The 26,822-nt window shown below is 39.1% G+C and overlaps 1 protein-coding gene and 2 non-coding genes across 3 annotated transcripts; all 3 read left to right on the top strand.

The window, feature by feature from the left end:
• The first annotated feature begins 10,772 nt into the window (after positions 1 to 10,772).
• Hspa9 (heat shock protein family A (Hsp70) member 9) lies at positions 10,773 to 26,178 on the top strand. Its single transcript, XM_047555597.1, has 17 exons — positions 10,773 to 10,968; positions 12,303 to 12,361; positions 12,598 to 12,685; positions 13,673 to 13,854; positions 14,677 to 14,801; positions 15,273 to 15,346; positions 15,434 to 15,540; positions 16,222 to 16,384; positions 16,830 to 16,922; positions 20,441 to 20,650; positions 21,824 to 22,051; positions 23,016 to 23,120; positions 23,690 to 23,807; positions 24,118 to 24,212; positions 24,734 to 24,826; positions 24,998 to 25,138; positions 25,417 to 26,178. Exons 1-17 carry the CDS (start codon positions 10,888 to 10,890, stop codon positions 25,492 to 25,494), a joined length of 2,040 nt encoding a protein of 679 aa, XP_047411553.1. The 5' UTR covers positions 10,773 to 10,887; the 3' UTR covers positions 25,495 to 26,178.
• Positions 20,951 to 21,025, top strand: LOC124987736 (small nucleolar RNA SNORD63). The gene has a single exon (XR_007109252.1). It is a non-coding gene; the product is annotated as a small nucleolar RNA SNORD63 (small nucleolar RNA).
• LOC124987737 (small nucleolar RNA SNORD63) lies at positions 22,657 to 22,726 on the top strand. Its single transcript, XR_007109253.1, has one exon. It is a non-coding gene; the product is annotated as a small nucleolar RNA SNORD63 (small nucleolar RNA).
• Positions 26,179 to 26,822: the final 644 nt, after the last annotated feature.

Below are 26,822 nucleotides of genomic sequence, written 5' to 3'. Positions count from 1 at the left end.
TTTATTTAAGAATATAAATAAATGTGGTACTTCTTACATGCATGAATTCATAAACCAAGAATTATACCTGCTATAATTGCTAAAGTTCAAGTGTGAAAGAATGACATTTAGACAAGAATGACTGCAATGGGAAAACAAAGGCATAAAGTTCTATTAATAAGATTCAGAAATAAAGAACAAGTCTTGATCTACCCAGAATACAGAAAATTCCAAGACACACAGAAAATACAGGAAGTTTCTCCTTGCCTCTGTTCTTTCCACCTGTAGGCATTCGTATAGGGGACTCAAGTAAATGCTTTATGATTTAGTCTTAGCATCTAAAAATTATGAAATGTAACTTTAAAAGGCTTTGTTCTCTACCAAGGCTATATGTTAGTGCTCAGGTAAACAGACTAATACAAAAATAGAGGAAATATAATTGCTGAGTTTCCACTTCATGTCATATAAGATGAGTACTGACAATACTGAGGTTACTAAAATCTCTGTTCCTGTCCTTGAAATGCTCATCATTGATGAGGGGGATGGATATGACAACAAAGGATTAAAACCCCTGTAATGTGTCTGACAACACTGTGGATAAATGCTCTAGAGCACAGAAGATCAAGTGTTAAGCTCTGCCTCAGGAGGCCAGAGAAGACTTTACAGAGAAGGTGAAATTTAAGTGGGTTTTACAGGATGAGTAGAAGTTCAACATTTGGATAAGAAAGAGAACATTCCAGATAGCTGGGAAAAGCATAGAGGTATAAAGAAATGGTGAGCTTGGAGTGGAAAATAGAGAAATGAGGGGTGAAGAAGTTGGCAAGAAATGAGTTTCCCAGTGTTTTCATAAGGTTAATTCAATTACAAAGATCACATGTATGATTTTGCAAATTCGTAAGTAGGAAGGAGCTATTTCCAAGCCTCAGAGTTGGGATTTAAAAAGTAAGTGGGATTATTGCAGCAGGATGTGACTCAGTCATAGAGTGCCCCTTTGTTCATTCCCCAGTACTGCAAAAACGAACAAACAAAAACCTTATAGCCTCATTCAAAACCAATTTTCTATTTGTTTTTCTCATTGAGTGCTTCTCACAAAAGTTCTAGAAGGTTTTCCTTCCTCAGTAATAGCCAACCTCATAGCTTTTTTCATCTGCCAAGTGAGGAACTTTCAAGAAAATACACTTTATTTTAATGTGCATGTTTCAGGAGTCTGGATAAAGTCTAGAACTTAGAGGGACACATCCATACTGCACAGCCTTGAGTATGTTGTCCTTGGGATCACATCTCTTTAAGTCCTACTACTTCCCTTCCTTTGCCTGGGAGAGGCAGGTAGTGTCAAGAAGGTTATACTCACCTCCTTGGTATGTCTTTAATTCTGGCAACTTCATATAAAATATAGAACAAGAAGAAAATAACCCCCAAAACTCCAGAGGGTTTTTTCTAATAATGTGCCTCAAGATTTATTGAAATGTCTAAATCTCATTTGCAGCACATTAAAGATCTGGATTGCAAATGTACAGGTAATGTATTTTGTGATGTATTTCTGAAAGAATTCAGGGACCAAGGAAGAAAAGACATTATTGATTATTTGAGAGTAAGGAAACTGTCAAAAAACTGACTTCAACTAAAAAAAAGAAAGATAATTTTGTTTTAATCTGCAAATAAAAAGTGCATTTGATTTTGAAAAACAATCATGGAGACTCTCATTTTTGTGTTTAACAACCACCTTGAAATTAGTCTGCCTCAGAGGACAGCATGATTCTGGGCTACCTTAGCATGAATGATTTATGACATTCATGAACTTGGAAACTACATTAGTTTTCCTAAACCTGGCACCCAACACCACCTGCATGTTAAGCGAAGATTTATGATTTATAAAACTCACCTCATTATGCAGAGGTACATGAATTGTCTTATATATATAGTCTATAACTCCCAAGATAGATAAGAAGGCAGCTATGTCACAGAATTTATGGTTACTTACTGCTGAAGCTGAAGTTTTGGAGAAAAACTAAAGAAATAACCTGCCCTTTGGATAAAAATAGCTTTAGCTAACCATTATACCCTCGAATGATGAAATGGCTACAGTCCACCACTATATCTTATGAACAAAGAGGCTAACAGCAAAAGTCACTTTAATCACAGCATTGAACTATGTCTATGTTTTGAACGCTGCAGTAATAGACAGAACCTCAGTGATTCCTTCAAAATATCAAGCACTATGTCAGTTTAATTTTTTCCTCAGTATGGTGTCTGAGCCCTCTTGCTGAGATTTCTCATGAAGTGGTACTGCCAGATCCACAGAGGTAGACTCCAGAGAAGACAATTCGATACCTTGTTGTATACAATGGTTTCCTGTGTACACCCTTAAAAGCAAATCAAACACTGATTTGGATTCTGAATGCAGCCTTTTTTCAGAGATATTTTAGAAATGCAGATCCCTTGGGTATGGTGGCACATACCTGTTATCCCAGAAACTTGGGAGACTGAGGCAGGAGTAGTACAAGTGCAAAGACAGCACTGGCAACTTAGTAAGACCCTGTATCAAAATAAAAAATAAAGGCCAGGCATGGTGGAACACGCCTGTAATCCCAGCGGCTCAGGAGGCTGAGGCAGGAGGACCATGAGTTCAAAGACAGCCTCAGCAAAAGCAAGGCCCTAAGCAACTTGGTGAGACCCTGTCTCAAAATAAAACATAAAAAGACCTGAGGATGTGACTTAGTGGTTAAGTGCCCCTGGGTTCAATCCCTGGTACCAAAAAATAAAATAAAATAAAAAATAAATAAAAGGGTTAGAGGTGTAGCTAGTGGTAAAGCACCCTGGGTTCAACCAGTACCAAAAAAAAAAAAAAAAAAAAAAAAAATTAAAAAAGGACTGGGGATGTAGCTCAGTGGTAGAGTGCCCCTGGGATCAATCCCCAGAATCACAATAAATAAATAACAAACAGCAGTTTGAAAAAGAAAAGAAATGCAGCAGATCTCTCCCTATACCCTGGGGGGAGGGGAACATAAGGAAGTACAGGAGATTCAGTGAAATAAACTTATGTATCTCAAGAAAGAATAAGATTATATAGATAGCCATTAAAAATGACAAGTATATGGGATCAGGCTGACATGTAGAAATCTTCAGACAAGATAATGTTAAGCAAAAAAGCAGAATACAAAGTGATAGAAAAAAGTGTTTCCATCCTAGAGATTTTTGATAGTATAAAGTTAAGTGAAAACAATGAAAGTATTTATTTTCAAACCTCCGGATCAATCAGGAAATAGACACGTATACATGGTTGCTAACTGTCCTGAATGCAAGAAGCAACCTATTCCTACCTCCTTTGCACGGTTATATAAACAGTGTTCTTTCCTCTCTGACCTTCAAGAATATAGAACCACCAGTACTCAAATACCTAAGTGCAAAGAAGCAAGCTGAAAAAACAAAAGTTCCAGTAGGAAAATTACTTGAAAAAAGAGAAAGTGGGGCTAGGAGAATAGCTCAGTAACAGAGCTCATGTTTAGCATGTGTGAGGTCCTGGTTTCAATCCCCAGCATGTGGGAAAAAAAAAAAAAAAAAAAGTAGGGAACCTACTTCCAAATTTAAATAATGCATCATATTTGCCCAGGTCTGACTTTGTGCTCTAGCAATGCCTTGTGTCTTGTCTCAATGCAGTTACTCTAATTCATGGTAATGATGTACCTCTCTCAAAATGGTGACCTAAAACAAGAGAACAATATCAAAGAAACACAAATTATGCACCAGGAGAAATGAAGCTCCTTTAACAATTGGCAGCACATCTGAGAGCAGAACAGATCTGCAGACAGATCCCAGGGGAGGATGCATTTGGCTTCAGGGACTTAGTTACCACTTCTTAAGCTCCCTGTTGACACTTGACCACTCAAACACAGATGCTATTCTCCAAGATTCTGGGTGCTGGTGTTCTGTTGACTGCCTTTAATTCTGAGAGTGAACTCCTCAGCTCAGGTCATAGTTACACCATAATGAGAGAAGTGGGCCAGCACCATACACACATACAAAGGCAGGCCTCCTCAACACAAGCCAGGGCAGAAGAGGCTTCCTTCTGGGAAATTGTGCAGCGAGTTAGACACATCCACAACCTCTGTGGAGTTTCATTCTGCCAATAGCTGGATGCCACAGCACATGCCTGTGCCCTAGCTATTGGACAACAAAGTAAAATTATTCTTTCAAAAAATGGAAGAAAAAAAAAAAAAAAAAAAACCTGGGTGTGGTGGAACATGCCTGTAATCCCAGAAACTCGGAAGGCTGAGGTAGAAGGATCCCAAATTCAAGGCCAGTCTTAGCAACTTAACAAGACTCTTTCTCAAAATAAAGTAAAATAGGTTGAGGATGTAGCTCAGTGGTAGAGAACCCCTGGGTTCAGTTCCCAGTATCCCTGCCCTGCTAAAAAAAAAAAAAAAAAAAAGGGAAAGAAAGAAAGATAGATCAGTTCATTACCCATAGAGGAGAGGTGTTCATGAGACCCTTGATACTTAGGATGCTCACATATCTTCCTCAACTCCCAAGAAGTGGTCATAGGGTTCCTTCCAGATAAACTGGCTTCCTTCAGGTTATGGCATGCAGGCATGCACACACACAGCTCCTCTCCTCACCCCACCCCCTACCTATATAAACAAGAAATTGGCACTTAAACCAAAGTCTGGGCTAAGGTTGAACCAGGGATCCTTGAAACAACTTGGAACTTAACTGGGTCTCTACTCTGCCTAATAAAGTCATTCCATACAGGATGGTATAATTCAAGGGTGGTGTAGCAAGAGTGGCACAAGTAACCCAGGAGATACATTGGGGTACAGGAAATGTTCAAATATATTTATATTTATATTTTCCATTTTCATGTATGTTTAATAATGGCTCTATATACATGTAGGTAGTTTTTTTTATTTAATTTTTTTTTTTTATTTTTACAGACTGCATTTTGATTCATTGTACACAAATAGGGTACAACTTTTAATTTCTATGGTTGTACACAATGTAGATTCACACCATTCATATAATCATACATATACATAGGGTAATACTGTCTGTCTCCATGTAGGTAGTTTATAAATACACAAAAAAAGTTTATAAATACAAAAAAAAATGCTCTTTTTTTTTTTTTTTTTGTGGTGCTAGAGATGGAATCCAGGGTCTATGCACATACTAAGCATGTGCTCTACCACTGAGCAACACTCCCATCTTCATATGTATTTTTCTACTAGGGATATGTAATGAAAAAGTTTAGAAATGAGAAGATATCATGGTGCTTGAGATGTTTCTAAATAAGGTATGGCCTTTAATATCCACTTCCATCAAAATCCTCTGAAGAACTTTTTTCCCCATATTTTTATTGGTACATTATAATTATACATAATGGTGGGACTCCCTGCTAAATATTCATACATGCACATGATATAACAATACAATTTGGCCAATCATTCCCCAGTATTTTCACCTCCCCTCCCCTCCTTCCTGTGGAACTTGTTAAATATGCAGATTCTTTGATCCATCTCATACCAACAGTGCCTGAATGTCCATGACAATGGTAGGGTGCTAGTGCTGTCCACACTTAACAAGCTTCTGACTTCTACTGAAGTTTGAGGATGACTGCAGCAGAATTAGAGAAGACATGAAGAAGCTGAGCTGGGGCTGGTGGGGGCTAATTTCCTGGTGGAGTGCTTGCCTCGTATGCAAAAGGCCCTGGGTTTAAACCGCAGCACCACAAAACAAAAAAAAACCAAAAATGCTGAGTCAGTACTGACAAAACACCAGGAGCCCATTTCTTTTCTTGGTATTGGGGATTGAACTCAGAGGTGCTCTACTACCAAGCTACACCCCTAGCACTTTTTATTTGTTTAAAGACAGGCTGTCACTTAATTGCCCAGGCTGGTCTCACATTTGCAATCCCTGCTTCAGCCTTCCAAGTAGCTGGGATTATAGGTGTGCACCACCACACTCAGTCCAGGAGCCCATTTCTGAGAGGAAATGGGTGACTGGCCAGTATAGCCACTGCTGGTCCCACCAAGGAGGAGAAGTCACCTTCTCTGTTCTTTCAGAACTCTAGGTATATGAGTATTGAGACTATGTCTGTACTTTCCCAACTAGTCTTCCCTTTAGACCCTCGTCACCTATAGAAATCTAAGAATTTGCTCTACTGACAGTTGAGAAGCAGGGGTGGGAAAGCTTAGAAACTATCTTGGTCAACTCAGGTTATAACAAAACATTACAGATTGGGTGGCTGAAACAACAGAAATTTACTTCTTACAGTTTCAGAATCGGACATCCAGTATAACATATGGCTGGGTTCTCCTAAGAGTTCTCCTCACGGTCAAAGGAAATCTCACGTCTCTTTTTATAAGGGGACTAATTCATTATGAAGGTCCATCCTCATGATCCAATTACCTTCCAAAGGATACACCTCCAAATAATATTATGCTGGTGATTAAGGTTTTATCATATGAATTTTGTGGAGACACAAATGTTCAATCCAAAACAGAAACCAACAGGCCCTCACATAGAGCATGTAATCCATGCAAATTGAAAAAAACAGTTGACCTAATTTCACTAACAATGTGCCTTAAGGAGTGAGGAAGTGGTATGTGAACCACATTATCTGTCAACATTTGAAAAGGTCCTGTACTAATTAAATATTTAATCTGAAATAACGTGATTGATTTCTAAAAAGCATGCCAAGAAACAAAGGAGGTTGTAGAGCAGAAGCTGTGTGACACTCTGCAATTCATTGCTTCTCTTTAGTATTTATATGTTACTTAAGGTCCTTTAGGTGTTTCTAGAAGCCAAGCTCTGGCTCAACTCCTACCTTAAAACTTCTTCTTTTTTTTTTTTTTTTTTTTTTTTTTTTTTTTTATTAAAACTTCTTTAACTATACCATGCTGGCTCTTTAAATTAAAAAATTTAGAAAATGTCCCTGCAGTCTTAAAAATTAAACATTAAATGGATCTTTATGATGAGCAAGTCTCTGGTTTTGCCAGTCCTACCCTTTCCTCAAGTAGGGCTTCTTGCATGGATCCTTGATCTGTCCTATACCTGAATAAATATCCAGAATGACACTGATCATTTTCTACCTTGTGCAATGTGACTGAATTGTCACTAGAATATAAATGTCCTATCTAATCAAAGTGACATCTTATTTTGATTTATTGTTCCCCTACTTTTCCTTCATGGTCATTCTTTTTCTTCCCTTCTCCCACCAGAAAGCAGGTGGGTTGGTGGTTACTAGGCATTCAGCAGAGAATGAAACCTACTAATTGTCATCACCCCTGGGGACAGAGACATCACCCAACATAATACTTCCTACGCTTCACTGGGATAAGCTCTGCTAAACCAGGCTTGAGAGGAGCAACATTGCATAAGACATTCTCACAGTGATGCCAAAGAAGAAAGGTGGGAACGATTTCCTAAAATCTGCTGCAGTGTATGAAAAATCCAAGAACAAGTGACAAATCCTTGCAGCATGCCTCATTCTTATTTTCTGAAGATGTAAGTTACCACAGCATGACAATCATCTTTGAGGAGACTGAATAAAATGTCTCGAGACATCAGTTTAGAGACTTTGCTTTAGAAATACAAATTTGATCCTATGAGTTATATTACAGACTAAATTTTCTTCCAACCTTTTTTTATTGTTGCTTGTACAATACTGGGGTTCAAACCAGGGCGTCCCACTGGCTAGGCAGACATTCCACCATTGAACTACATCCCTAACCTGGAATTTTCTTTCTTCTTTTCTTTTGTGTAGGGGGGGCGATGTTCCTGGGGATTGAACCCAGGGGCTGGCCTCTGAGCTACATGCCCAGATCTTTTTACTTTATTGTTCACACAGGCATGAGCTACCCCAACTGGTTAGCTCCAAATTTTCTTTATGGTTGTCTTGGAACCTAAACTACATTTAAAGAAATTTAAAGTATTTCTAATTTTTTATTCCACTGTCAGAGTAACTGCTGTTAATAATGGATTAAGCCAGTATTATAAAACTCATATTCTGTAAACATGAATGTGGAAGTGAAGGATCAGATCCTGTTTGGTTATGAGGCAGCAGAACCTAGTGGTTGTTGTGTAGATTCTGGAGTCAGACTGACTGACTCAAATTCTGGCTTTACCATTCAATTCCTGTAAATATGTTACATTCCAGGTAACATATTTAATCACTCTTAAGCTTCAGATTCTACATCTCCAAAATGAGAATATCAATATTTACTTAGGTCATGTTGTTAACATACCACTATAAAATGTACATGAATCTAGAGCAGTTTGTGGCACTTTAAGTAAACACTCAACAACTACTATTAATTACTATTCTAGTGACAATTCCTATTAATGGCTGGGTGTTGTCCCAGAATATTATTAAAAGTACAATATGCTGGGTGCAGTGGTGCATGCCTGTAATCCCAGTGACTGGGGAGGCTGAGGCAGGATTCCAAGTTCAAGGCCAGTATCAGCAAATTGGCAAGGCCCTGAGCAACTTAGTGAGACCCTGTCTCAAAATTAAAAATTAAAAGAAACAGGCTGGGGATGGGGATGTAGATAAGTGTCCCTGGGTTCAAACCCTGGAACCAAAAAAAAAAAAAAAAAGTATATTGTGAACAACCACTTGTTCTGTTTAGTAAACATTTACACTCAAGCAATTTATGCACCAGCTCCTTCCGCTTCCCAATGTGACAGTGAGATGCCAATCTCAATACAGTTCTGTGCTGTACACTACTTGGCTGTGGATCTGTTGATTCTATTCATTTGAACACTTATGTTTTCTTAGGTTCAGATTCATTTCTTCCAGTCTTCAGACTGTAGGCCATGGTAATTTGCAAAGCAGTGCAGAAGCCTGTCTTTCATACTGGCAAATATTAAAAGCCCTCATTCTCAGGTTCATAGCACTACAACATCCCCCTTGTGGTTATGGAGAATATTTGCAAGACGCCTGGAGAAACCACGAAAGTCATACCCACACAATTGCGGTCTCAGATACCCTTTAGAAAACATAATTTGATTCCAGGACCCTTTTGATTAATACTTTGTGGCTTTTAAGTGTATGGAATAAAAAGAAAAGCAAATTTTTAGAACTCTTTGACAGCAGAAGGAACTGAGAACACAGTCTCTCCCTCCCTGTCATATACAGCATAAAGATGTAATGTTTCTATTTTGCTTCAATGCTTAGTATTATTTCATTCCTATGTTCCCTTTCGTTGTTATACTGTTTTAGAATGTAAATCTCTACAAATAGTTTATGAGCCTATAGCTTTGATAGTCTGAAGAAAGCCTACCTCTGAAGGAATTTTTAAAAAGAGAGTTTTTAAGTACACTTGTGAGGATAGTAATAGTTAATATTTAGAAAATAGGGCGTGGGAGGTTTTTAAAAAAAATCTTAGAACCTGCATAATCTATGACCAAAGTTATGTTTGACTTTTCTATTTTACTTCATTTCCTTTCCCTCAGAATGTGAACTATTCATTTATCTTGTTTCCTTCCCAGTTTTTCCACGTTTCCTTCACAATTCATCACAGTGATGTTCACTTAATAATACAGTACTTATTTACCTTAAAGTAGGGGGGAACTTAGGCATTTTTCTCTTTTGAAAGAGGACTTCAAAGACAACAAAATCAAGTTTAATCTCACTGTCCTCTCATCAGCGAGCTCATGTTTTGCTTTTATTGTATTCCCACCACCTAGAAAAGGGCCTGACGGTTTGTGGAATCAAATTCCTTTTGTAAAAAATCTTTTTTGTGTGTGAAACTTGTCACACACACACAAAAAAAAAACAAAAACAACCTGACATTTTACAACCAGCACAAGGTTTGAAAAGGGTCAAAGGAGGCCTTCGGACAGCACAGTGAGAAGAATCTGAGCACAAGTAGTTTTTCTCTTGATCGTTTCACGGTAATTAGTTTTAAGGCAACCCAAAACTCTGAACGAAACGCTGGCATTAGAGGCTGGAAACCCCAGACTCCTGTGGTAAAATACAGCAAAAATTTTGTCTACGGTCTCCATACCCAGGTGTATTTTAAATTATGAACAATCTGCGGCGCATGCCTGTACTCCCAGTGGCTCAGGAGGCTGAGGTAGGACGATAGGGAGTTCAAATCCAGCCTCAGCAACTTGGCAAGGCCCTAAGCAACTTAGCGCGACCCTGTCTCAAAACAAAACACGTACAAAAAAAGGCCAGGAATGTGGCTGAATGGTTATGCGCCCTGGGTTCCATCCTCAGTACCAAAAAACAAAACAAAGCTCCAGAACAAGATGGTGCCCTACTTAGAGGGGCGGGAGGGGGAAAAACGTTCCCGCGCACAGTGCGCGCGCAAGGGCTCGCCCTCAGCGATACTCGGGACAAACGCGCACGCGCGCGGGTGCGTCCAATAAACACAGTTAATCTCCCGCTCCGTTTTCCGCCAGTCTCTGCGCACATGCGTTCTCGACCCTTAGCCGAAGGCTACCTGCGTAGGTGCAAAAAGCTCCTCCCTCCGCGCAACTGACGCAAGAAGACTGTAATCGGTTCGCGATTTATCCCGTGTGACCTTGAGTCTTTCCTGAAGCTGAGGACCGGGGCTGTCTGAAGCGCTGCCTGAATATCCCTCTCCATCCCTTCGCGTCTCACTATTCTCTCAACAGCTGTGGCCGGTACTAGAGGGCAAAGTTTTTTCAACAGTCATGCTTCGGAGCACGTTATGAGCACGCCCTCTTTCCGGGAGCGGCAGTCGGGTAGTTTCTGGTCAGGCGGCGCGGGCGACGCCTCCGTGGGAGAGTGGCTTTCTGGGCCTCAGTGCCCAATCTCCGCCCACCACCCCACGTGGTTGGAGGTTTCCAGAATCGCTGCCACCACCGCGCCGCGCCGCGCAGCGCAGCTCCCTGCCACCGGGGCGCTTCTTTGCTTCTCATTACTCCCTAGGTTTATCCGCCATGATAAGCGCCAGCAGAGCCGCAGCAGCTCGTCTCGTGGGCGCCGCCGCTTCCCGGGGCCCCACGGCCGCCCGTCATCAGGTAAGAAACTGCCGGGCCTTCCCGAGGTGGCTCACGGCCTCAGGCCTCAGTCGGGCAGGCCGCGCCCTTCAGGGTCAGACTCCTCACTTGGAAATCAAGAGGGAAAGAAAGTAACGGTTTTTCAGTAGTTAGCGCTGCCGGTTTAAGGCCTTGTTCAGGGTCCTCTTTCTCTGACCTTGTGGTCCTGCTGAGTCACACTACTCGTGATGTAGTCTCTTATCCCGTGAATTACGAGGTAGTGGTCTTAACAGTCCGTTTGTCTGCCTGGATAGGTTTCGCCTCTGGGGCGAGGGATGCAGCCTGTTGGGAGGGAGCCACTAGTATGGGTTTCATTTTCCAACGAGTCGAAGGAGAGGTTTTGCTTTGTGCAAAATAGTGTGTGTAGGATCCTGTTGGTGTGATAAAGGAAGAGAAACGCCTAAAGAAGTCCAAAATCAAATTCCAGCTCCAGTTTTCGGGTTTAGGAACACCTCAAAATCATGTGTGACATTTTACTCGTTTGTACTTAAGAAAATGACGGGGAAAAGGATGTGGTTGCTCTTTATTTAAAATGAAAAGTGTCCAAATTTGGAGAATGGGACTCGAAGCTATCCACTCAGGTGTGGGTTTAATGGAAGGCTTGGAAGTAGCCTGAGATTAGGTTTTAACAAAGTTATAAAACATCTTTTATCCTGATGGAATGCTGCTACCTAACTCCCCCACCTTTTTTTTTTTTAAGGTCTCCACAGCATTAATAACTGACGAGGTTAGCACAAATCTTTGACTTAAGTCTGCACTTAAGTGTACAGATATTTGTACACTTAAGTGTACAAGTCTGCACTTAAGTGTACAGATATTCAGACTAATGTGTAAACTCTTAAAGGAAAGTTGAATGGTAGTGTCTCCTCATGCAGTGGCTTTCAACCAGGGGCACTTTATCCCTAGGGGAGGTCTGTCGACCCTGGAGATGTGGGTTGTCAACCAACTGAGGGATACTTATTGGCTTCTTCACGTGCAGATGCCAGGGATAGTCCCTAAGCATCCTGTAATGCACAGAACAGTTCCCCCCACCAAAAAGAAAAAAAGAAAAGAAAATTCGGCTCAAGATCAATAAAGCCAAGGTTCAAAAACCCTATTATAATTTAATTTGGGATAATTTTGTTTGCTTATTTGGAAACCACAATATTAGGTTGCCCTTTTAGTGCATAATGTCTTTAAGTACTAAGCACTTTTTCATTTTGTGCTTTTATACAGGATAGTTATTCAGCGGGGTGAAACTTTGTTTTCCTTAGAATAATTAGAAGCCCAAGTTTTCTTATGTAGTGGATGACTGGTGCAACTTTTTTCTTTTTTAGGATGGCTGGAATGGCCTTAGCCATGAGGCTTTTAGGTTTGTTTCAAGGAGGGATTATGCGTAAGTATAACTTCATTTCCTTTGACAGAGGGTACATATTAGTGGTCTCTACATTTATGATTAACTATTCTTTTTTTAATTACCCATCCTGGTGAAAAGCCACCACTTAAACCTACTTGTTTATAGATTATATAGTGTGCTGCCATTCACTTCCATATCATATATTTGTGTTTCCTTCTATTATTTTGGAGACTGCTAATAAGGTAATAACTGGCATTGTTTTAAATGTCTTACAGATCAGAAGCAATCAAGGGTGCAGTTGTTGGTATTGATTTGGGTACTACCAACTCCTGTGTGGCAGTTATGGAGGGTAAACAAGCAAAGGTAAGCATGATTAGAAGCTCTGTAGTTAGTGTTCACTCCAGAATTATGTACTTTTGGGCTTAGATAGGAATTCTGAAACTTGATGTGCATTTTAAAGGCTGCTTTTGGTTTCTTAAGATTTGTGAGGTGAGACTTTTTGAGATGCTGATAATTGAATGAGACTGGCTTCCTAGGTTGGGATTGAAATACATTCACCTGGGATAGAGGCCAGACTAATTTATAAGGAGGTGGAATGGCTTGCAGTATAATAGTGCAGCAGTTTTGTAAATCTGTTTGAACCAAAGTTAGAGGTTGCAGGCTGGAAGCAAATGGAGTTGCACATGCAAGATCTTACTGCATAGAGGCTGTTACTCTGAAGCCTGCTCTTTGCATGTAACATTTTTATTCCCTCTGGGTTCTTACCAAGATTTAGGGCACCTGAGATTCTAGAATCTTGCCTCTTCCAACATGGGCTTTTCCGCTTTTTCCTTCATGTCCTTCCTTGTTTAAAACAGACCATCTAGAGGTGTATTTCTCCATTTGTTTGATACCGGTAATCCCTTCCATGTGGAAGGAGAGGTTCTTTTTCAGCACTGAGTTTGAAAAACCTGATGAATAGTTTTTGTCCCACTTTTTGATATTAGTTGTGCGTTGTTTCAGGATAAAGGACTAAAGATACCAAACTGTGTTAAATATTGCTGCTTTAAATAGAAAGTATTAACTGAGTTAGAATTCACAGTAGTAAAGCATGCCAGTTAATACTATACTTAAGCCTTTGTTTTGTGACTTGTTTTTTGCTTTAAACAGTTGCTGTTAAAATACTGGTGGTGGGCTCAGTGATAGAGTGCTTCCCTAGCACTCGTGAGGCACGGGGTCCAATCATCAGCACCACATAAAAATAAATTTTAAAAAATAAAGGTATTGTGTCCATCTGCAACTTTAAAAAAAAAAAAAAAAAGATGCTGGTGGTGACTAGGATCTTTTTCTTTCTTATTTCGGGGATTTTAGGTGCTGGAAAATGCTGAAGGTGCCAGAACCACCCCTTCCGTTGTTGCCTTTACAGCCGATGGTGAAAGACTTGTTGGGATGCCAGCTAAGCGACAGGCTGTCACTAACCCAAACAATACATTCTATGCCACTAAGCGTCTCATTGGCCGGCGCTATGATGACCCTGAAGTACAGAAAGACATGTGAGTAATAGCAAAAAGCACAATTATTTGCAAGGGCCACACAGAAGACTCCTAGCACTTTGAGCAAGATCCTCAAGCACCTTTCTTTAGTGGTTTTACATGTTGTTGAGCAATGGGAAGAGAATCTATACCCCTGAAGAAGGGGTATATCCTTTCTTAAAACAAAAACTTCATTTTTGCCTTCTCAGATTTGGTCTTTGCTATGTTTTGATCTTATATATGAAGGTTTGTGTGATATTCCTGAACTATGTGAATCAGTGTTGAATACATAGAAAGTTAATGGCATAGGTTCCATTATGTGTTTATCACATATATATAGACATGGGGCAGCAGTGGGGGCACACTTGGGTTTGCTTTCATTTCAGGTTAAAAATTTTAGACACACAGGTACCGTTTCCCTATAATCTTTTAAACTGGATTGATGAACTCATGGAGTGTCATTTCCATAGGAATTATTGGGTTTCTGTGACTGATTTCTTCCAGTAAGGAAGGTTCATCCTTACCTTGTGACTTGTATCAGTCTTCATTTCTTTTAGTGACCAAATAATATTCTATATGGATATATACAATTTTGTTTAACCATTTGTCAGTTAATGGACATTTGTGTTATTTCCACTTTTTGGCTCTCATAATGTTACTTTAAGCATTTGTGTACATATTTTTATTACTGATTCTTATCTAAAGATTTTCATTAAATGAAATTATCCTTTGTTGGCCATGGGTCTCTTCTGGGGTGAAGAGTGGATATGCATGGCTTGTGATAACTTTGTTAATGGTAGGTTGCACTAGACGGTTTTCTCACATAATTTCTGTGACTTTCAGTAAAAACGTTCCCTTCAAAATTGTCCGTGCCTCCAATGGTGATGCTTGGGTTGAGGCTTATGGAAAACTGTACTCTCCAAGTCAGATTGGAGCGTTTGTGTTGATGAAGATGAAAGAAACTGCAGGTGAGTGTTCACATCTAGAAAAGTTTGAATATCTTGATGATTTATCTGAAATACTACCCACTCCTACAGATGAATCATGCCTTTTGTACATAAAACCTAGGAAAGGATTATTCACTTTACGAATCTTCTAATTTCAAGATTTTCTAATAGTATGTGGGCTTGCTGCTTTTGTGTTGTAGAGGTTAGTGTTCTATATTGAAAGTACTAGTGGTTGTTTTAAGTCTAAAGGTCACTGTGATTTGGTGAACCTTCACTAACATACTAAAGGTGAGATTATTGAGTTTTTAGCCAATATCTTTAATTTTGGAGTATTTCCTACAAGGTCAGTCTCCATGTTAAGTTACTAACCAGTGTTCTCTGTTGTCTTTGGCTATAAAAGAACAACACAAGTTGTGAGACTACAATAATTCTCTTAACTGTTTTTTGTGGTATAATACTATGATTGAATTTATTTTTTTGATTCTTTTCCAGAAAATTACTTGGGTCACACAGCAAAAAATGCTGTAATCACAGTCCCTGCTTATTTCAATGACTCACAGAGGCAGGTGAGATCAGTTAGCTTTCTTATTTACAAAAATGTTGCCTGGGACACAAGTTGGGGGGGAAAATGCTTTTATCTTTGTTTTCTCTAGGCTACTAAGGATGCTGGCCAGATATCTGGACTGAATGTGCTTCGAGTGATTAATGAACCCACAGCTGCTGCTCTGGCCTATGGTTTAGACAAATCTGAAGACAAAATGTAAGTTTGTGTTGTAAGGTCCAGCCTGGATGCGTGAAACTAAGGTTATGTAGCCATGAGACTCATTCTGAATCATCTTTTTTTTCTTATTGATTGAGCTTTGTATTTAGTGTAAAAACGGGCTTCCTTTACCTTCAAGTCTTATGTTTTTTTTCTCATTTTAAGACCATCCTACTATTTACGTTGGGGCCTTGATAATTTTTCTTTCTGTTGGTATCATGTTGACAAGTATTTCTTCAAAACCAGGGTTGAATGCTGTCAGTCTTATTGTTAAAAATTGAGTTCATTTCAGCCGGGCACGGTGGCGAATGTCTGTAATTCCAGGGGCTCGGGAGACTGAGGCAGGAGGATCAATAGTTCAAAATCAACCTCAGCCAAAGTGAGGCACTAAGCAACTCAATGAGACACTGTCTCTAATAAAGTACAAAAAAGGACTGGGGATGTGGCTCAGTGTTTGAATGCCCCCAAGTTAAATTCCCTGTACCAAAAAAAAAAAAATGGAGTTCATTTCACCCCTGTATACTTTCCATGTTATTTATCAGGGCCTTATGTTAATGTGTGCTTAAATGTCACTTAGGCATTTACCATAATTACACCTTAGGAAAATAGCTAAGATTAACTTCATTTAAAGCAGTCCCTTGTGATAAGTTCTGTTCTTTAAGGCTTTCTTTTTCTTTCTAGCATTGCTGTGTATGATTTAGGTGGTGGAACTTTTGATATTTCTATCCTGGAAATACAGAAGGGTGTGTTTGAGGTGAAATCCACCAATGGGGACACTTTCTTAGGTGGTGAAGACTTCGACCAGGCCTTGTTACGACACATTGTGAAGGAGTTCAAGAGAGAGGTTGGTTACCATTGTGATTAATGTGTGAACATTTGGAAGTTGAGAATTTGCTCTTGGCTTTTTATACAACTTTTTGTCCTTAATATAGCACTGAAATAATTGCATTTCACTTTCACGGGCAAATTGAACTATTCTGGTTATTGTAACTTTAGAACTGGAATAAGGTCATTCAGTATAGAGTTCTTGGAAAGGAATTTAGGGAACTCCTTTGAACTAGAATTCTGGAGCCGGAAAGAGCTGAACATCATTCATTGCAGTCTCCTGACTTTAGGCAGATACCCTTTTGAGAATAGGTTATTTTTCCCTAAAAATTTTTAAGGTTAATGAAAAGTAATTTATGTTTGCTTATAAAGATGGTGGCATTTTGTGTTATTCTACATTGTTACTGCAACTTAAATAGCATTCATCACCTCACTAATGGGAAAATTGTGTTTTTAATTTATAGACAGGGGTTGATTTGACCAAAGACAACATGGCACTTCAGAGGGTACGAGAAGCTGCTGAGAAGGCTAAGTGTGAACTCTCCTCATCTGTGCAGGTGATTCATGGGAAAATCCAGTGGTGTTTATTAGACTACATTTATTTGAAGAGCATATTCTAATTTTCCCAATAATGGTGTAGTCTCTCTGATTGGTAAAACCTTCATGGACAAAGTAGCAGTGCAATCATCTGTTTTTTTATGGATGAGCTAAAATTTTTTAGCCACCAAAATAAGAGATTGTATGTACAATAACAGCACATACATTTATTTACCTTTAAATTATTTTAGGGCTGGGGATGTAGCTCAGTGGTAGAGCACTTGCCTAGCATGTACAAAGCCCCAATTTGATTTCCTCTCCCCTTCCCAAAATTGATATTTTGCAGTTTGTTTTGGGGTTTTTTGTTTGTTTGTTTGTTTGTTTGTTTTGTGTTTTTTTTGTGCTGGGGTGGAACCTAGGGCAAGTATTCTACCATTGAGTGATTTCCCAGTCGAATGCATTGATTTAAAAAGCTAACCTAGCAGTACGCGGAATTAGAATCAGTAGCCTGGAAAAATTGCTGTTTTTACTTAATTGAATACATGTCCTTGTAACTCTTATGTGAATCTAATTGCTTCTCATTTAATAATTTGGATCATCAGTCTAGAAAATGTGCTATGAAAGAAACCTGGTTCCAAGTCTGAGGCATATACATCTATGAATTTCCCTCTGAGTATCAAATTTGCTCAGCATCTGTTTAAGTTGTTTGCTCATTTGGCTTTAGTTTTGGGAGGTGAAACTTTACTTTGACTTTACTATCCTGTTAGATCTGGGTTGCACACCCACCAAGATCAAAGTCCTGTGATCTATTTCTGGGTTCTTGATTGACTGCAGGAAAAGCAGAGCAGTGACTAGTTAGTTGATCATCCTGTTGATAAAATGATTGTTGCTCATTAACCTGTACTCCAACCTGAATTCTCACTTCACTGGAGATTGAACCCAAAGCCTTGTGCATGCTACGCATGTGCTTTACCACCAAGGTAGCCCCCCAAATCTGTTTTTTTTGTTGTTGTTCTTATTGTTTTGGTTTTTGGTGTGGTTTCTTTTTTTTTTTTTTTTTTGTACTGGGGAGTGAATCCAGGGGTGCTTAACCCCTGAGCCACATCCCCAGCACTTTTTGTATTTTATTTAGAGACAGGGTCTCACAAGTTCCTTAGGGCCTTTGCTAAGTTGCTGAGGCTGGCCTTGAACTCGTGGTTCTCCTGCCTCAGTCTCCGGAGCTACTGGGATTACAGGCGTGCACCACCACTCCTGACCCAAATCTGGATTTTTAAGTGGCTGTAAGGAGTAACAAAGTTGTGCACAGTCATCCTTAATGTTGAAAATGTCGTTTCATCTCTGCTTCAGGTAGTATGGCAGAACTTCACAATATGATGATTAAATATGAGGTAGGGTTAAAATATGTAATACTGCCCTCTAATTCTTCCCAGGACACTTTGAACGGCAGAGTGTTGGAAGAGACTGGTTTTAATGTGACTAGCCCATTGGTAGTCATTTGAATTATTTTCTAACAATTAGCTCTTACAGCAAAATGTATTGAGAATCCTTGTACGTGTGTAGATTAATGTAAATTTAATACAGTAGTACAGTAGCCACATGTGTATACTTGAATTAATTAAAGAACATTTCCATTATCACAAAGTGCTATCAGGTAGCATTGGTTTCAGTAATAAAAGTCTATTATTGCTAGGCATGATAGTGCATGCCTATAATCCCAGTGACTTATTAACATTTTGTAAAAAAAAAAAAAAAGATCAACAGTATTCTTTAAAGCAATATTCAACATCACTTTTTCTATAGATGGTGTAATTCTCATTATTTAAACGTCTAGGGCACTTTCTCATAAGGACTCGATCCTTTCAGTTATATATCCTGCTGGCCTTTATTGGATGGAGTACATACACCCCAACCCCTTCTTATTTTTAAAATATGTTTATATATTTATTTTTATGTGGTGCTGAGGATCAAACCCAGTGCCTCACACATGCTAAGGCAAGCGCTCTACCACTGAGCTACATCTCCAGCCCCTTTTAAGATGGGGTCTAGCTAGGTTGCTTAAGGCCTCACTAAGTTGTTGAGGTTGGTCTTGAACTTAGAATCCTCCTGCCTTAGCCTTCTGAGTCTCTAGGATTACAGGTATGTGCCACTATGCCTGGCCATAGGGAATTTTATTCTTGAGGATTCATTCTGGAATACTTCACAGGAAATTTTTTGCATTTTGTCAACCTAAATATTCTTAGTAACACATTATTAAGATCTCATGCCTGATTTGGGATTTATTAAATACTGAACGTTACACAGTGGAACTACTCACTGCTCTGCATGGATGTAATGGCAATATAAGTCAATCCTGTTAATCTAATTAGAGCATTTCTGTAGCTGTATTAACATACACTTTCTGGAATGTACAAAGCTTAGGTTATTTGAGAGCAAACTTCAGATATTCATGTACAAAGGAATATTTTTAAAACTTAGTTTAAAAAAATTGTGAATGGGGCACAGTGGCACATATCTATACATATCTGTAATCATAGTTATGTGGGAGACTGAGGCCAGCAGGATTGCAATTTTGAGACCAGCCTGGGCAACCTGGTGAGACCCTGTCTGAAAATGTAAAAAAGGTTTGTGGGCAATGTAATGTTCAGTGCCCTAGGTTCACTGTCTAATACTACAAAAGGGGGGGGGGGACAAAGTAGTGTGATTTTAAACATTAAGTGGCAGAACAGTTCTTCTGAACAGGGATTTCCTTGTCTACTCCATTCATGTTAACATGTATAGACCCACATTAAGAAGACTTTTGTAGTATTTGTGTCCAGAGAGAAGTTGCACCTTAAGAGTCATTGCCTTTACTAATCATTTAAAGTGAGTTTGACCCTTTCTGTGGTATTGCAAGTTTTGTGTTCTCTTAGAGTATTAGACTTAATTACAATTGATCTCCCCACTAACATGCATTTTTTTTTTTTATTGGAGCTTTATACTTACACATAGTTGGGTTCATCGCAACAAACTCATACATGTATGGAATTCAATTTCAGTTCATGATCCCCCATTTTTTTTTCGCCCCATCCTCTCTCGCATTCTCCTTCCTCTAATAGACTTCCTTTTGCTCATCTATTTATATTTGATTGGTTCTTTCTACCTACACATAAAAGTGAGGTTCACTGTCATGTATTTATGTATGCACATAATGTGATTTGGGGGATGCAGGGATTGAACCAGGGGCACTTGACCACTGAGCAACACCCCAGCCCGTTTTTAAAAATTTGAAACAGGGTCTTGCTAAATTGCTGAGACCAACTTTGAATTTGCAATCCTCCTGCTTTGGCCTCCCAACACACTGTGCCCAGCTACCTTCTGAGAATTCATTCTGCATCGCCTCTCCTTACCCATCCTTCCATTCTGCCTCTTGATCTCCTCCTACATTACTGATCTCTCTCTTTTTCCTATCATTCCCTCCTCCTCTCCTTTATTTTACTCTAGCCTCTACGTACGAGAAAACATTAAACCTTATAACATGCAAATTAAACATTCTTTGCAGACTGACATCAATTTACCATATCTTACAATGGATGCTTCTGGACCCAAACATTTGAATATGAAGCTGACCCGGGCTCAATTTGAGGGGATCGTCACTGATTTAATCAAGAGGACCATTGCTCCATGTCAAAAAGCTATGCAGGATGCAGAAGTCAGCAAGAGTGATATAGGAGAAGTGATTCTTGTTGGTGGTATGACTAGAATGCCCAAGGTATGAACCCTAACCTTAACCAGTCCCTAGGGGGTCTTTCGGATATGTCTTTTGTTTTTGTTTTTGTTTTTTTTTCCAGGGATTGAACCCAGGGGAACTTAACTACTGAACCACATCCCAGCCCTTTTTTAAATATTAGAGACAGGGTGTCACTGAGTTCTGAGGCTGGCTTTGAACTAGCAATCCTCCTACCTCAGCCTCCCAGATGGCTGGAATTACAGGCATGCACCACCACACCTGCCAATATATAGTTTTACAGCTTAGTGCATAGAGTTTTTTGCATCTTTTCTACAAAGATTTGTGCAGTGATACATTTTATTCATCAACACATCAATCTGAAAGCATAGATGTGTGGAAAAATAATGACTGAGCACAGACCTATTAAAGGTGCATTCTTCCTCGATAGTCTAAAGTAGAATTATTCTGGATTCTGAATTGGTGATCTTGGTATTTTCTTAGTTTTTCTGTTGTAGTATTTGAGTTCAGGAAAAGAGCAGAGAATTAATGGTGGGGGAGTTCTGGGTCAGGAGGAGTCCCAGATTTTAACAAATTATCCAAGATCCTCTTCTAGTTGTACTCTTTGTTAGTCCTCATAAACAGAAAGGAAGAATATGCCCCATGTTAGCAACAGTATTATTACTACTGCTTCCATTATTTGGTCTTCAGTTGATGGTAGGACTTAGATAACAAAATTTTAAGTCCTCTTGCCTTAATAAAAACATTAGTTTAAAATGATTTCATTAATGTTCAAGAGACCAAGTAATAAAACTAAAGCAAGTTCTTCCCAAATGTAAAAGGGCAATGAGTGAGATGACTCTGATTAAAGAACTCATTAACAAGAATTCAAGGAACTGGGGATGTAGGGGATGTAGCTCGTGGGTAGAGTGCTTGCCTTGCATGCACAAGGCCCTGGGTTTAATCCCCAGCACCACAAAAAAAACACAAGAATTCAACTTTGAAATAATTTTAGTAACATTCTTGCGTCCAAATAACCTGTCTTTAGATCTGATTGGCTTAACTGGAGAACATATTCAGATTTTCAGTTCCTACCAAATTAAATTTGTTTTAATATAATTGGAGAATATTGTGTTCTCCAATTAAGTTCTCCATCTTAAGTTTTCTGTCTCACTCATGCACTGAATATTGGGTGATATTTTCCTTCTCCATGCTCAGGTTCAGCAAACTGTGCAAGATCTTTTTGGCCGAGCCCCGAGTAAAGCTGTTAATCCTGATGAAGCTGTGGCCATTGGAGCTGCCATTCAGGGAGGTGTATTGGCTGGTGATGTCACAGATGTGTTGCTCTTGGATGTTACTCCTTTATCTCTGGGCATTGAGACTCTGGGAGGTGTCTTTACCAAACTTATTAATAGGAACACCACTATTCCAACCAAGAAGAGCCAGGTAAGAGCTGCCCTTTTCTCTGCTTCATCACAAGTATTAAGTTTTGTGAGTGATGTGATTGCAGCCACTTTTTGTGAACTTTTTCTAAAAAACAAAAACTGTTTTGCAGTATAGATTAATTGGATGGGTGCTTAGAATCTTTTATCCTTACTTGTTCCTGGAAAATTCTTACAACAGTACTGATGACTATAGGGAAGACAATGATAGTCTCATCTTAAAAAAAAAATAAAAAAATAAAAGTCTCCTCATTTGGTATGGAATTACCTGTAATATTCTCGAGGGCAGAAAAAGAATAATCTGGGCTAGGGTTGTAGCTCAGTGGCAGAGCACTTGCCTAGCATGTGTGAGGCACTGGGTTCGATCCTCAGCATCACATAAAAAAAATAAAGGTTCATCAACAAATAATAGAAATATTTAAAAAGAGAGAGAGAATAACCTGGCTGGGGATAGGAGACTGTGTTTGTCTTTTGGGTAAATAATGCCGAGGAGGATGATGGGCAACTGAAATACCAGGCCAGACTATTTGAGTATGGCCTGGTCTTAAATTAACAATTATTTTCTCACTTTATCTCTGTATTTGTGAAAAACTGGCTATTGCTGGATTTGTGCAATGATGTTTTTGTCAACACATCATTCTGAAGGAAAGTATGTGATGACGTCCTATGACTGAGCACATAATACATCTGATTTCCCCAGATTAGCATGCTTCAACATTTTAGCTCCTCATCTTGATGCTGCCTTTGCTAATGCTGTATCTTTGTACAGTGCATTTGCTTAATTTGAACAATCACTATTTATGCCATTTTGCTATACTAATCCTACTCCTATTCCCTAAAAAGTCAAAGGCCTTTGTTCTGAGGATAGTGTACATTGGGATCCTTCCAGTATTGGTGTGTGAATTTATTTTCTGTATAAGGAGAGTGGTTTAATCAGATTGCCCAGCCTTTGATACCTTGGCTCCCAGGTGTTTTCTACTGCTGCTGATGGACAGACTCAAGTGGAAATTAAAGTGTGTCAAGGTGAGAGAGAGATGGCTGGAGACAACAAACTTCTTGGACAGTTTACTTTGGTAGGTATTGAAAAATCTGAATATTGTGTTCTACGGTTGCTTCACTCTAAAGTTAGATAGTAACTGCTGACATACACAGATGTACTGTATTATCTTCAAAGAAGTTGTGTGGATGAATTCTGCAACCCATGGCTTTGGTGTTTATCAGAGCCTTAGAAATTTCATTAAGTACTTTATAAAATGTTCCAAAACAATGCTAACTCAGAGGAATTCCTTATGTCTTCTAATCATTTAAGAGTCATTTGTTATTGGCTTCTGATCAGCATTGTTTGTTGGTTCTTGGTGATATGAACTATAGTGGAGAGGTTTCCCTTGTTGACCATGTCCTCAGATAAATAAGCCATTATGGTTATTCACTGTAGCTATAACGAAACTTCACATATATAAAGCCCTGTTGATCACGGGCAGCAATGAAAGCCACACCCTCACTTTTATAAACTCCTCTTTTTGTGCATTGCTTTCTTCCAGGAAGCAAGTAATTTGTTTACCTAATGATCATATAGTTTTGAAAATAGTAGCACTGGACCTCTCTGTTAAAGGATCTTAACTCTGGATATTTCTTACTTTAGATTGGAATTCCCCCAGCCCCTCGTGGAGTCCCTCAGATTGAAGTTACATTTGACATTGATGCCAATGGGATTGTACATGTTTCTGCAAAAGATAAGGGCACTGGACGTGAGCAGCAGAGTAAGTCCTTATCAAATGATAAGAGTGAGGAGAGGGATCTCTGTTGGGAATTACACCCTTTTGTAACATATGCATCTTTTCTCCTCTGTCCTGAGGGGAGAATGAGTCCTCTTTGTCACTTTTGAGTTACCTTTTTTGCTTTTACAAATGTAATGTTTTTCAGGGAATGGGGGGCAAACAGGTAAGCAGTTAACCCTCTGGTGAATTTTAAGTAGGAAAGTTGATCAGTTGACCTTGGGTAGAAGAAGAGGTATGTAATTTTACCAAAGAGCTAATTAGATAGTTTTTGGTTTTTCCCCCCCACACACAGTTGTAATTCAATCTTCTGGTGGATTGAGTAAAGATGATATTGAAAATATGGTTAAAAATGCAGAGAAGTATGCTGAAGAAGACCGACGAAAGAAGGTACTTTTGTTTTTCCTCTTGGCTGCTGTATTTTTTTGTTGTTTTTTTCATATTTTTAGTCATAGATGGAACACAATACCTTTATTTTATTTTATTCTATTTTTATGCGGTGCTGAGGATCAAACCCAATACATGCTAGGCAAGCATTCCACCCTGAGCTACAACCCCAGCCCATCATCTTAGTTCTTAATCCTAGTAAAGCTGAGGAATGAAAGGTGAACATGTGGCTGAACTTCTAACCTCTTTTACCACCATCTTCCCCTTTTCTTACTACTTAGATGTCTTTTGCTTTCAGATAGGATCTTTTTATGTTGCCCATGATGGTCCCAAACTCCTGGGGTCACATAATATTCTTACCTTATGCACCTGAGTAGCTGTGATTACAGGTGTGCATGACCACACCCTGCTTGAAATGTTTTTCTTAGTCTTCCCCTATCAAAATTTTCATGAAGAGTCCAGCTCAAATCTCTCTAAAGCTTTGATTAGAAAAGCATTTATGTTAAACTTCTAATTTCTCTAAGGAACGAGTTGAAGCAGTTAACATGGCTGAAGGAATCATTCATGACACAGAAACCAAGATGGAAGAATTCAAGGACCAATTGCCTGCTGATGAGGTAAGCTGTTTTCAGACAACTGAAGAAGTTGGGCATTGTCGCCACTGAGTGAAGTTTGTTTTTCTGTGTATCATGATTATTGGGATTCAGTTTTTCAAATGTTCTGAATATTACTGCTACCATAATGGAACAGAAGACCTGGGAAAATGAAAATTTTTGTCTTTTTTTAAGTGCAACAAACTAAAAGAAGAGATTTCCAAAATGAGGGAGCTCCTGGCTCGAAAAGACAGCGAAACAGGAGAAAACATTAGGCAGGCAGCATCCTCCCTTCAGCAGGCATCACTGAAGCTTTTTGAAATGGCATACAAAAAGGTACAAGGGCTGAAGGGTGTTTTGATTCTAATTGCTGTCTCCTTCCATTGTCATTTATGGAATTGAAAAATGGTATTTAGAAATAACTCCTGCCCTCTTGATTCTACTTTGGGATTGATGAGAATGTCAGAGGAATCACGGGCAAGCAGTAGTGTTAGGGGATGGGAAAGGGGAGTGCACAGGATGAGAGGTGTATGTGACTCCTTTGTTTTGGTGTTAAACAGGGCACAAACTGTTAGCTTAATATTCTGAGTGGGTATCAAATGTTTTCTTAACAGATGGCATCTGAGAGAGAAGGCTCTGGAAGTTCTGGCACTGGGGAACAAAAGGAAGATCAAAAGGAGGAGAAACAGTAATAGTACTTGGAGCCAAAAAAAACACATTCTATATGAAGCTTAGGAGTGAAGGAACTTCCTGAGCAGAAATGGGCAACCTTCAGTCTTTACTGTGTTTTTGCAGTATTCAATATATAATTTCCTTAATATGTAAATTTAGTGACCATTAGCTGATGAACATTTAATGGGCGATAATTCTACACAGTACAAAGTTCACAATGTTCTCTCCCTAGCCTGTTAATTTTCAGCTGCATGTGAAAGGGTTGGGGGTAGTTGATTTACTAATCATTATAAAGACTTCCTGTTGGTTCGTGCTGAAGTGGCAATATTTTCAAGGGGTGAAACTATATCATACACGATGAAGGAGATGCACCATGACCTGCAATGAGACCATAATGGGGATGAAGATCCTAGTTGGTCTGGTCAAGAGCACTGCTATAAAACATGGGGTCCTTCAGCTGAGGCCTTGCAATGCAAGACAGCTAGCTGTACCGTGTTTGTAGTAAGTGGGACAGAGGAAGCTGGGTCAATGGAAAACTAAGCTATTTATGTTAGGTAGCTTTTTAAATAAGGTAGTTCTTAAATCCCTGATGTTCCTAAGGCATACTTTTCTAGCTGGCCTCTGGCCCGTCTGGCACCTACATTCTTAATGATTGTTCTTTTTGATCCATTCTGGATTTTTAAAAAAATAAATATGAAAAACATCTCGATTTCTTGTTTTTAAGGTGCGAGGACCTGCAATTTAGCTTCAGAACTATGACAGATCATACTTCCCATATTTCCCAAGGAAGGAAATAGGATTTTTCTAACACTGGTATAAGTTTTAGATATCTGGCACAACAACCAGGACTTATATTCAGGTTGCCCTCTACTTTAGCAAAATATACAACAAAGCCTGGCTTACATTAAAAAAAATTGATACCTAGTACAAGTACAAGGTCCTAAGGTATATTTTTCAGTGATTCAAAAATTAACAGGAACCCAGATTCTTTGTTTTGCTTTACCATCCTCAGTGTATTGGCTTGTCCCAAATATTGATGTAGTTTAAAATATCACATGCCAATGACTTAAAACCATAAGAGTACATTGTTCTTGTGTCTCATTAAGTAGAATTATTTCCCATATCTTTAAGCATATTTCCCTTTGAATTTCATGGATACTAGAGAGAACTTATACCATGTGGCATATTTCCTTTATAATTTTATGTAATGGTATTTAGAAATGTAGGGTTTGGGGGGGCGGTTGTGGGTTGAGCCCAGGGATGCTTTACCACTGAGCTATGTTTTTATGTTTTTATTTCAAAATAGGGTGTCAATGAGTTGCTTAGAGTCTTGGCTTCCTGGGAACAC

This window comes from Sciurus carolinensis, chromosome 6 (assembly GCF_902686445.1).
Source record: "Sciurus carolinensis chromosome 6, mSciCar1.2, whole genome shotgun sequence".
Classification (NCBI taxonomy): domain Eukaryota; kingdom Metazoa; phylum Chordata; class Mammalia; order Rodentia; family Sciuridae; genus Sciurus; species Sciurus carolinensis.
This window is presented reverse-complemented; position numbering and strand designations above follow the sequence as displayed.

What these genes read in the sequence shown, in the direction of transcription:
- Hspa9 (XM_047555597.1), top strand. Translation starts at nt 10,888, where the DNA reads ATGATAAGCGCCAGCAGAGCCGCAGCAGCTCGTCTCGTGGGCGCCGCC. An exon ending in TGGAGGGTAAACAAGCAAAG is followed by an intron (nt 12,686 to 13,672) that starts GTAAGCATGATT and finishes CGGGGATTTTAG; the next exon opens with GTGCTGGAAAATGCTGAAGG. An exon ending in TTGAAATGGCATACAAAAAG is followed by an intron (nt 25,139 to 25,416) that starts GTACAAGGGCTG and finishes TTTTCTTAACAG; the next exon opens with ATGGCATCTGAGAGAGAAGG.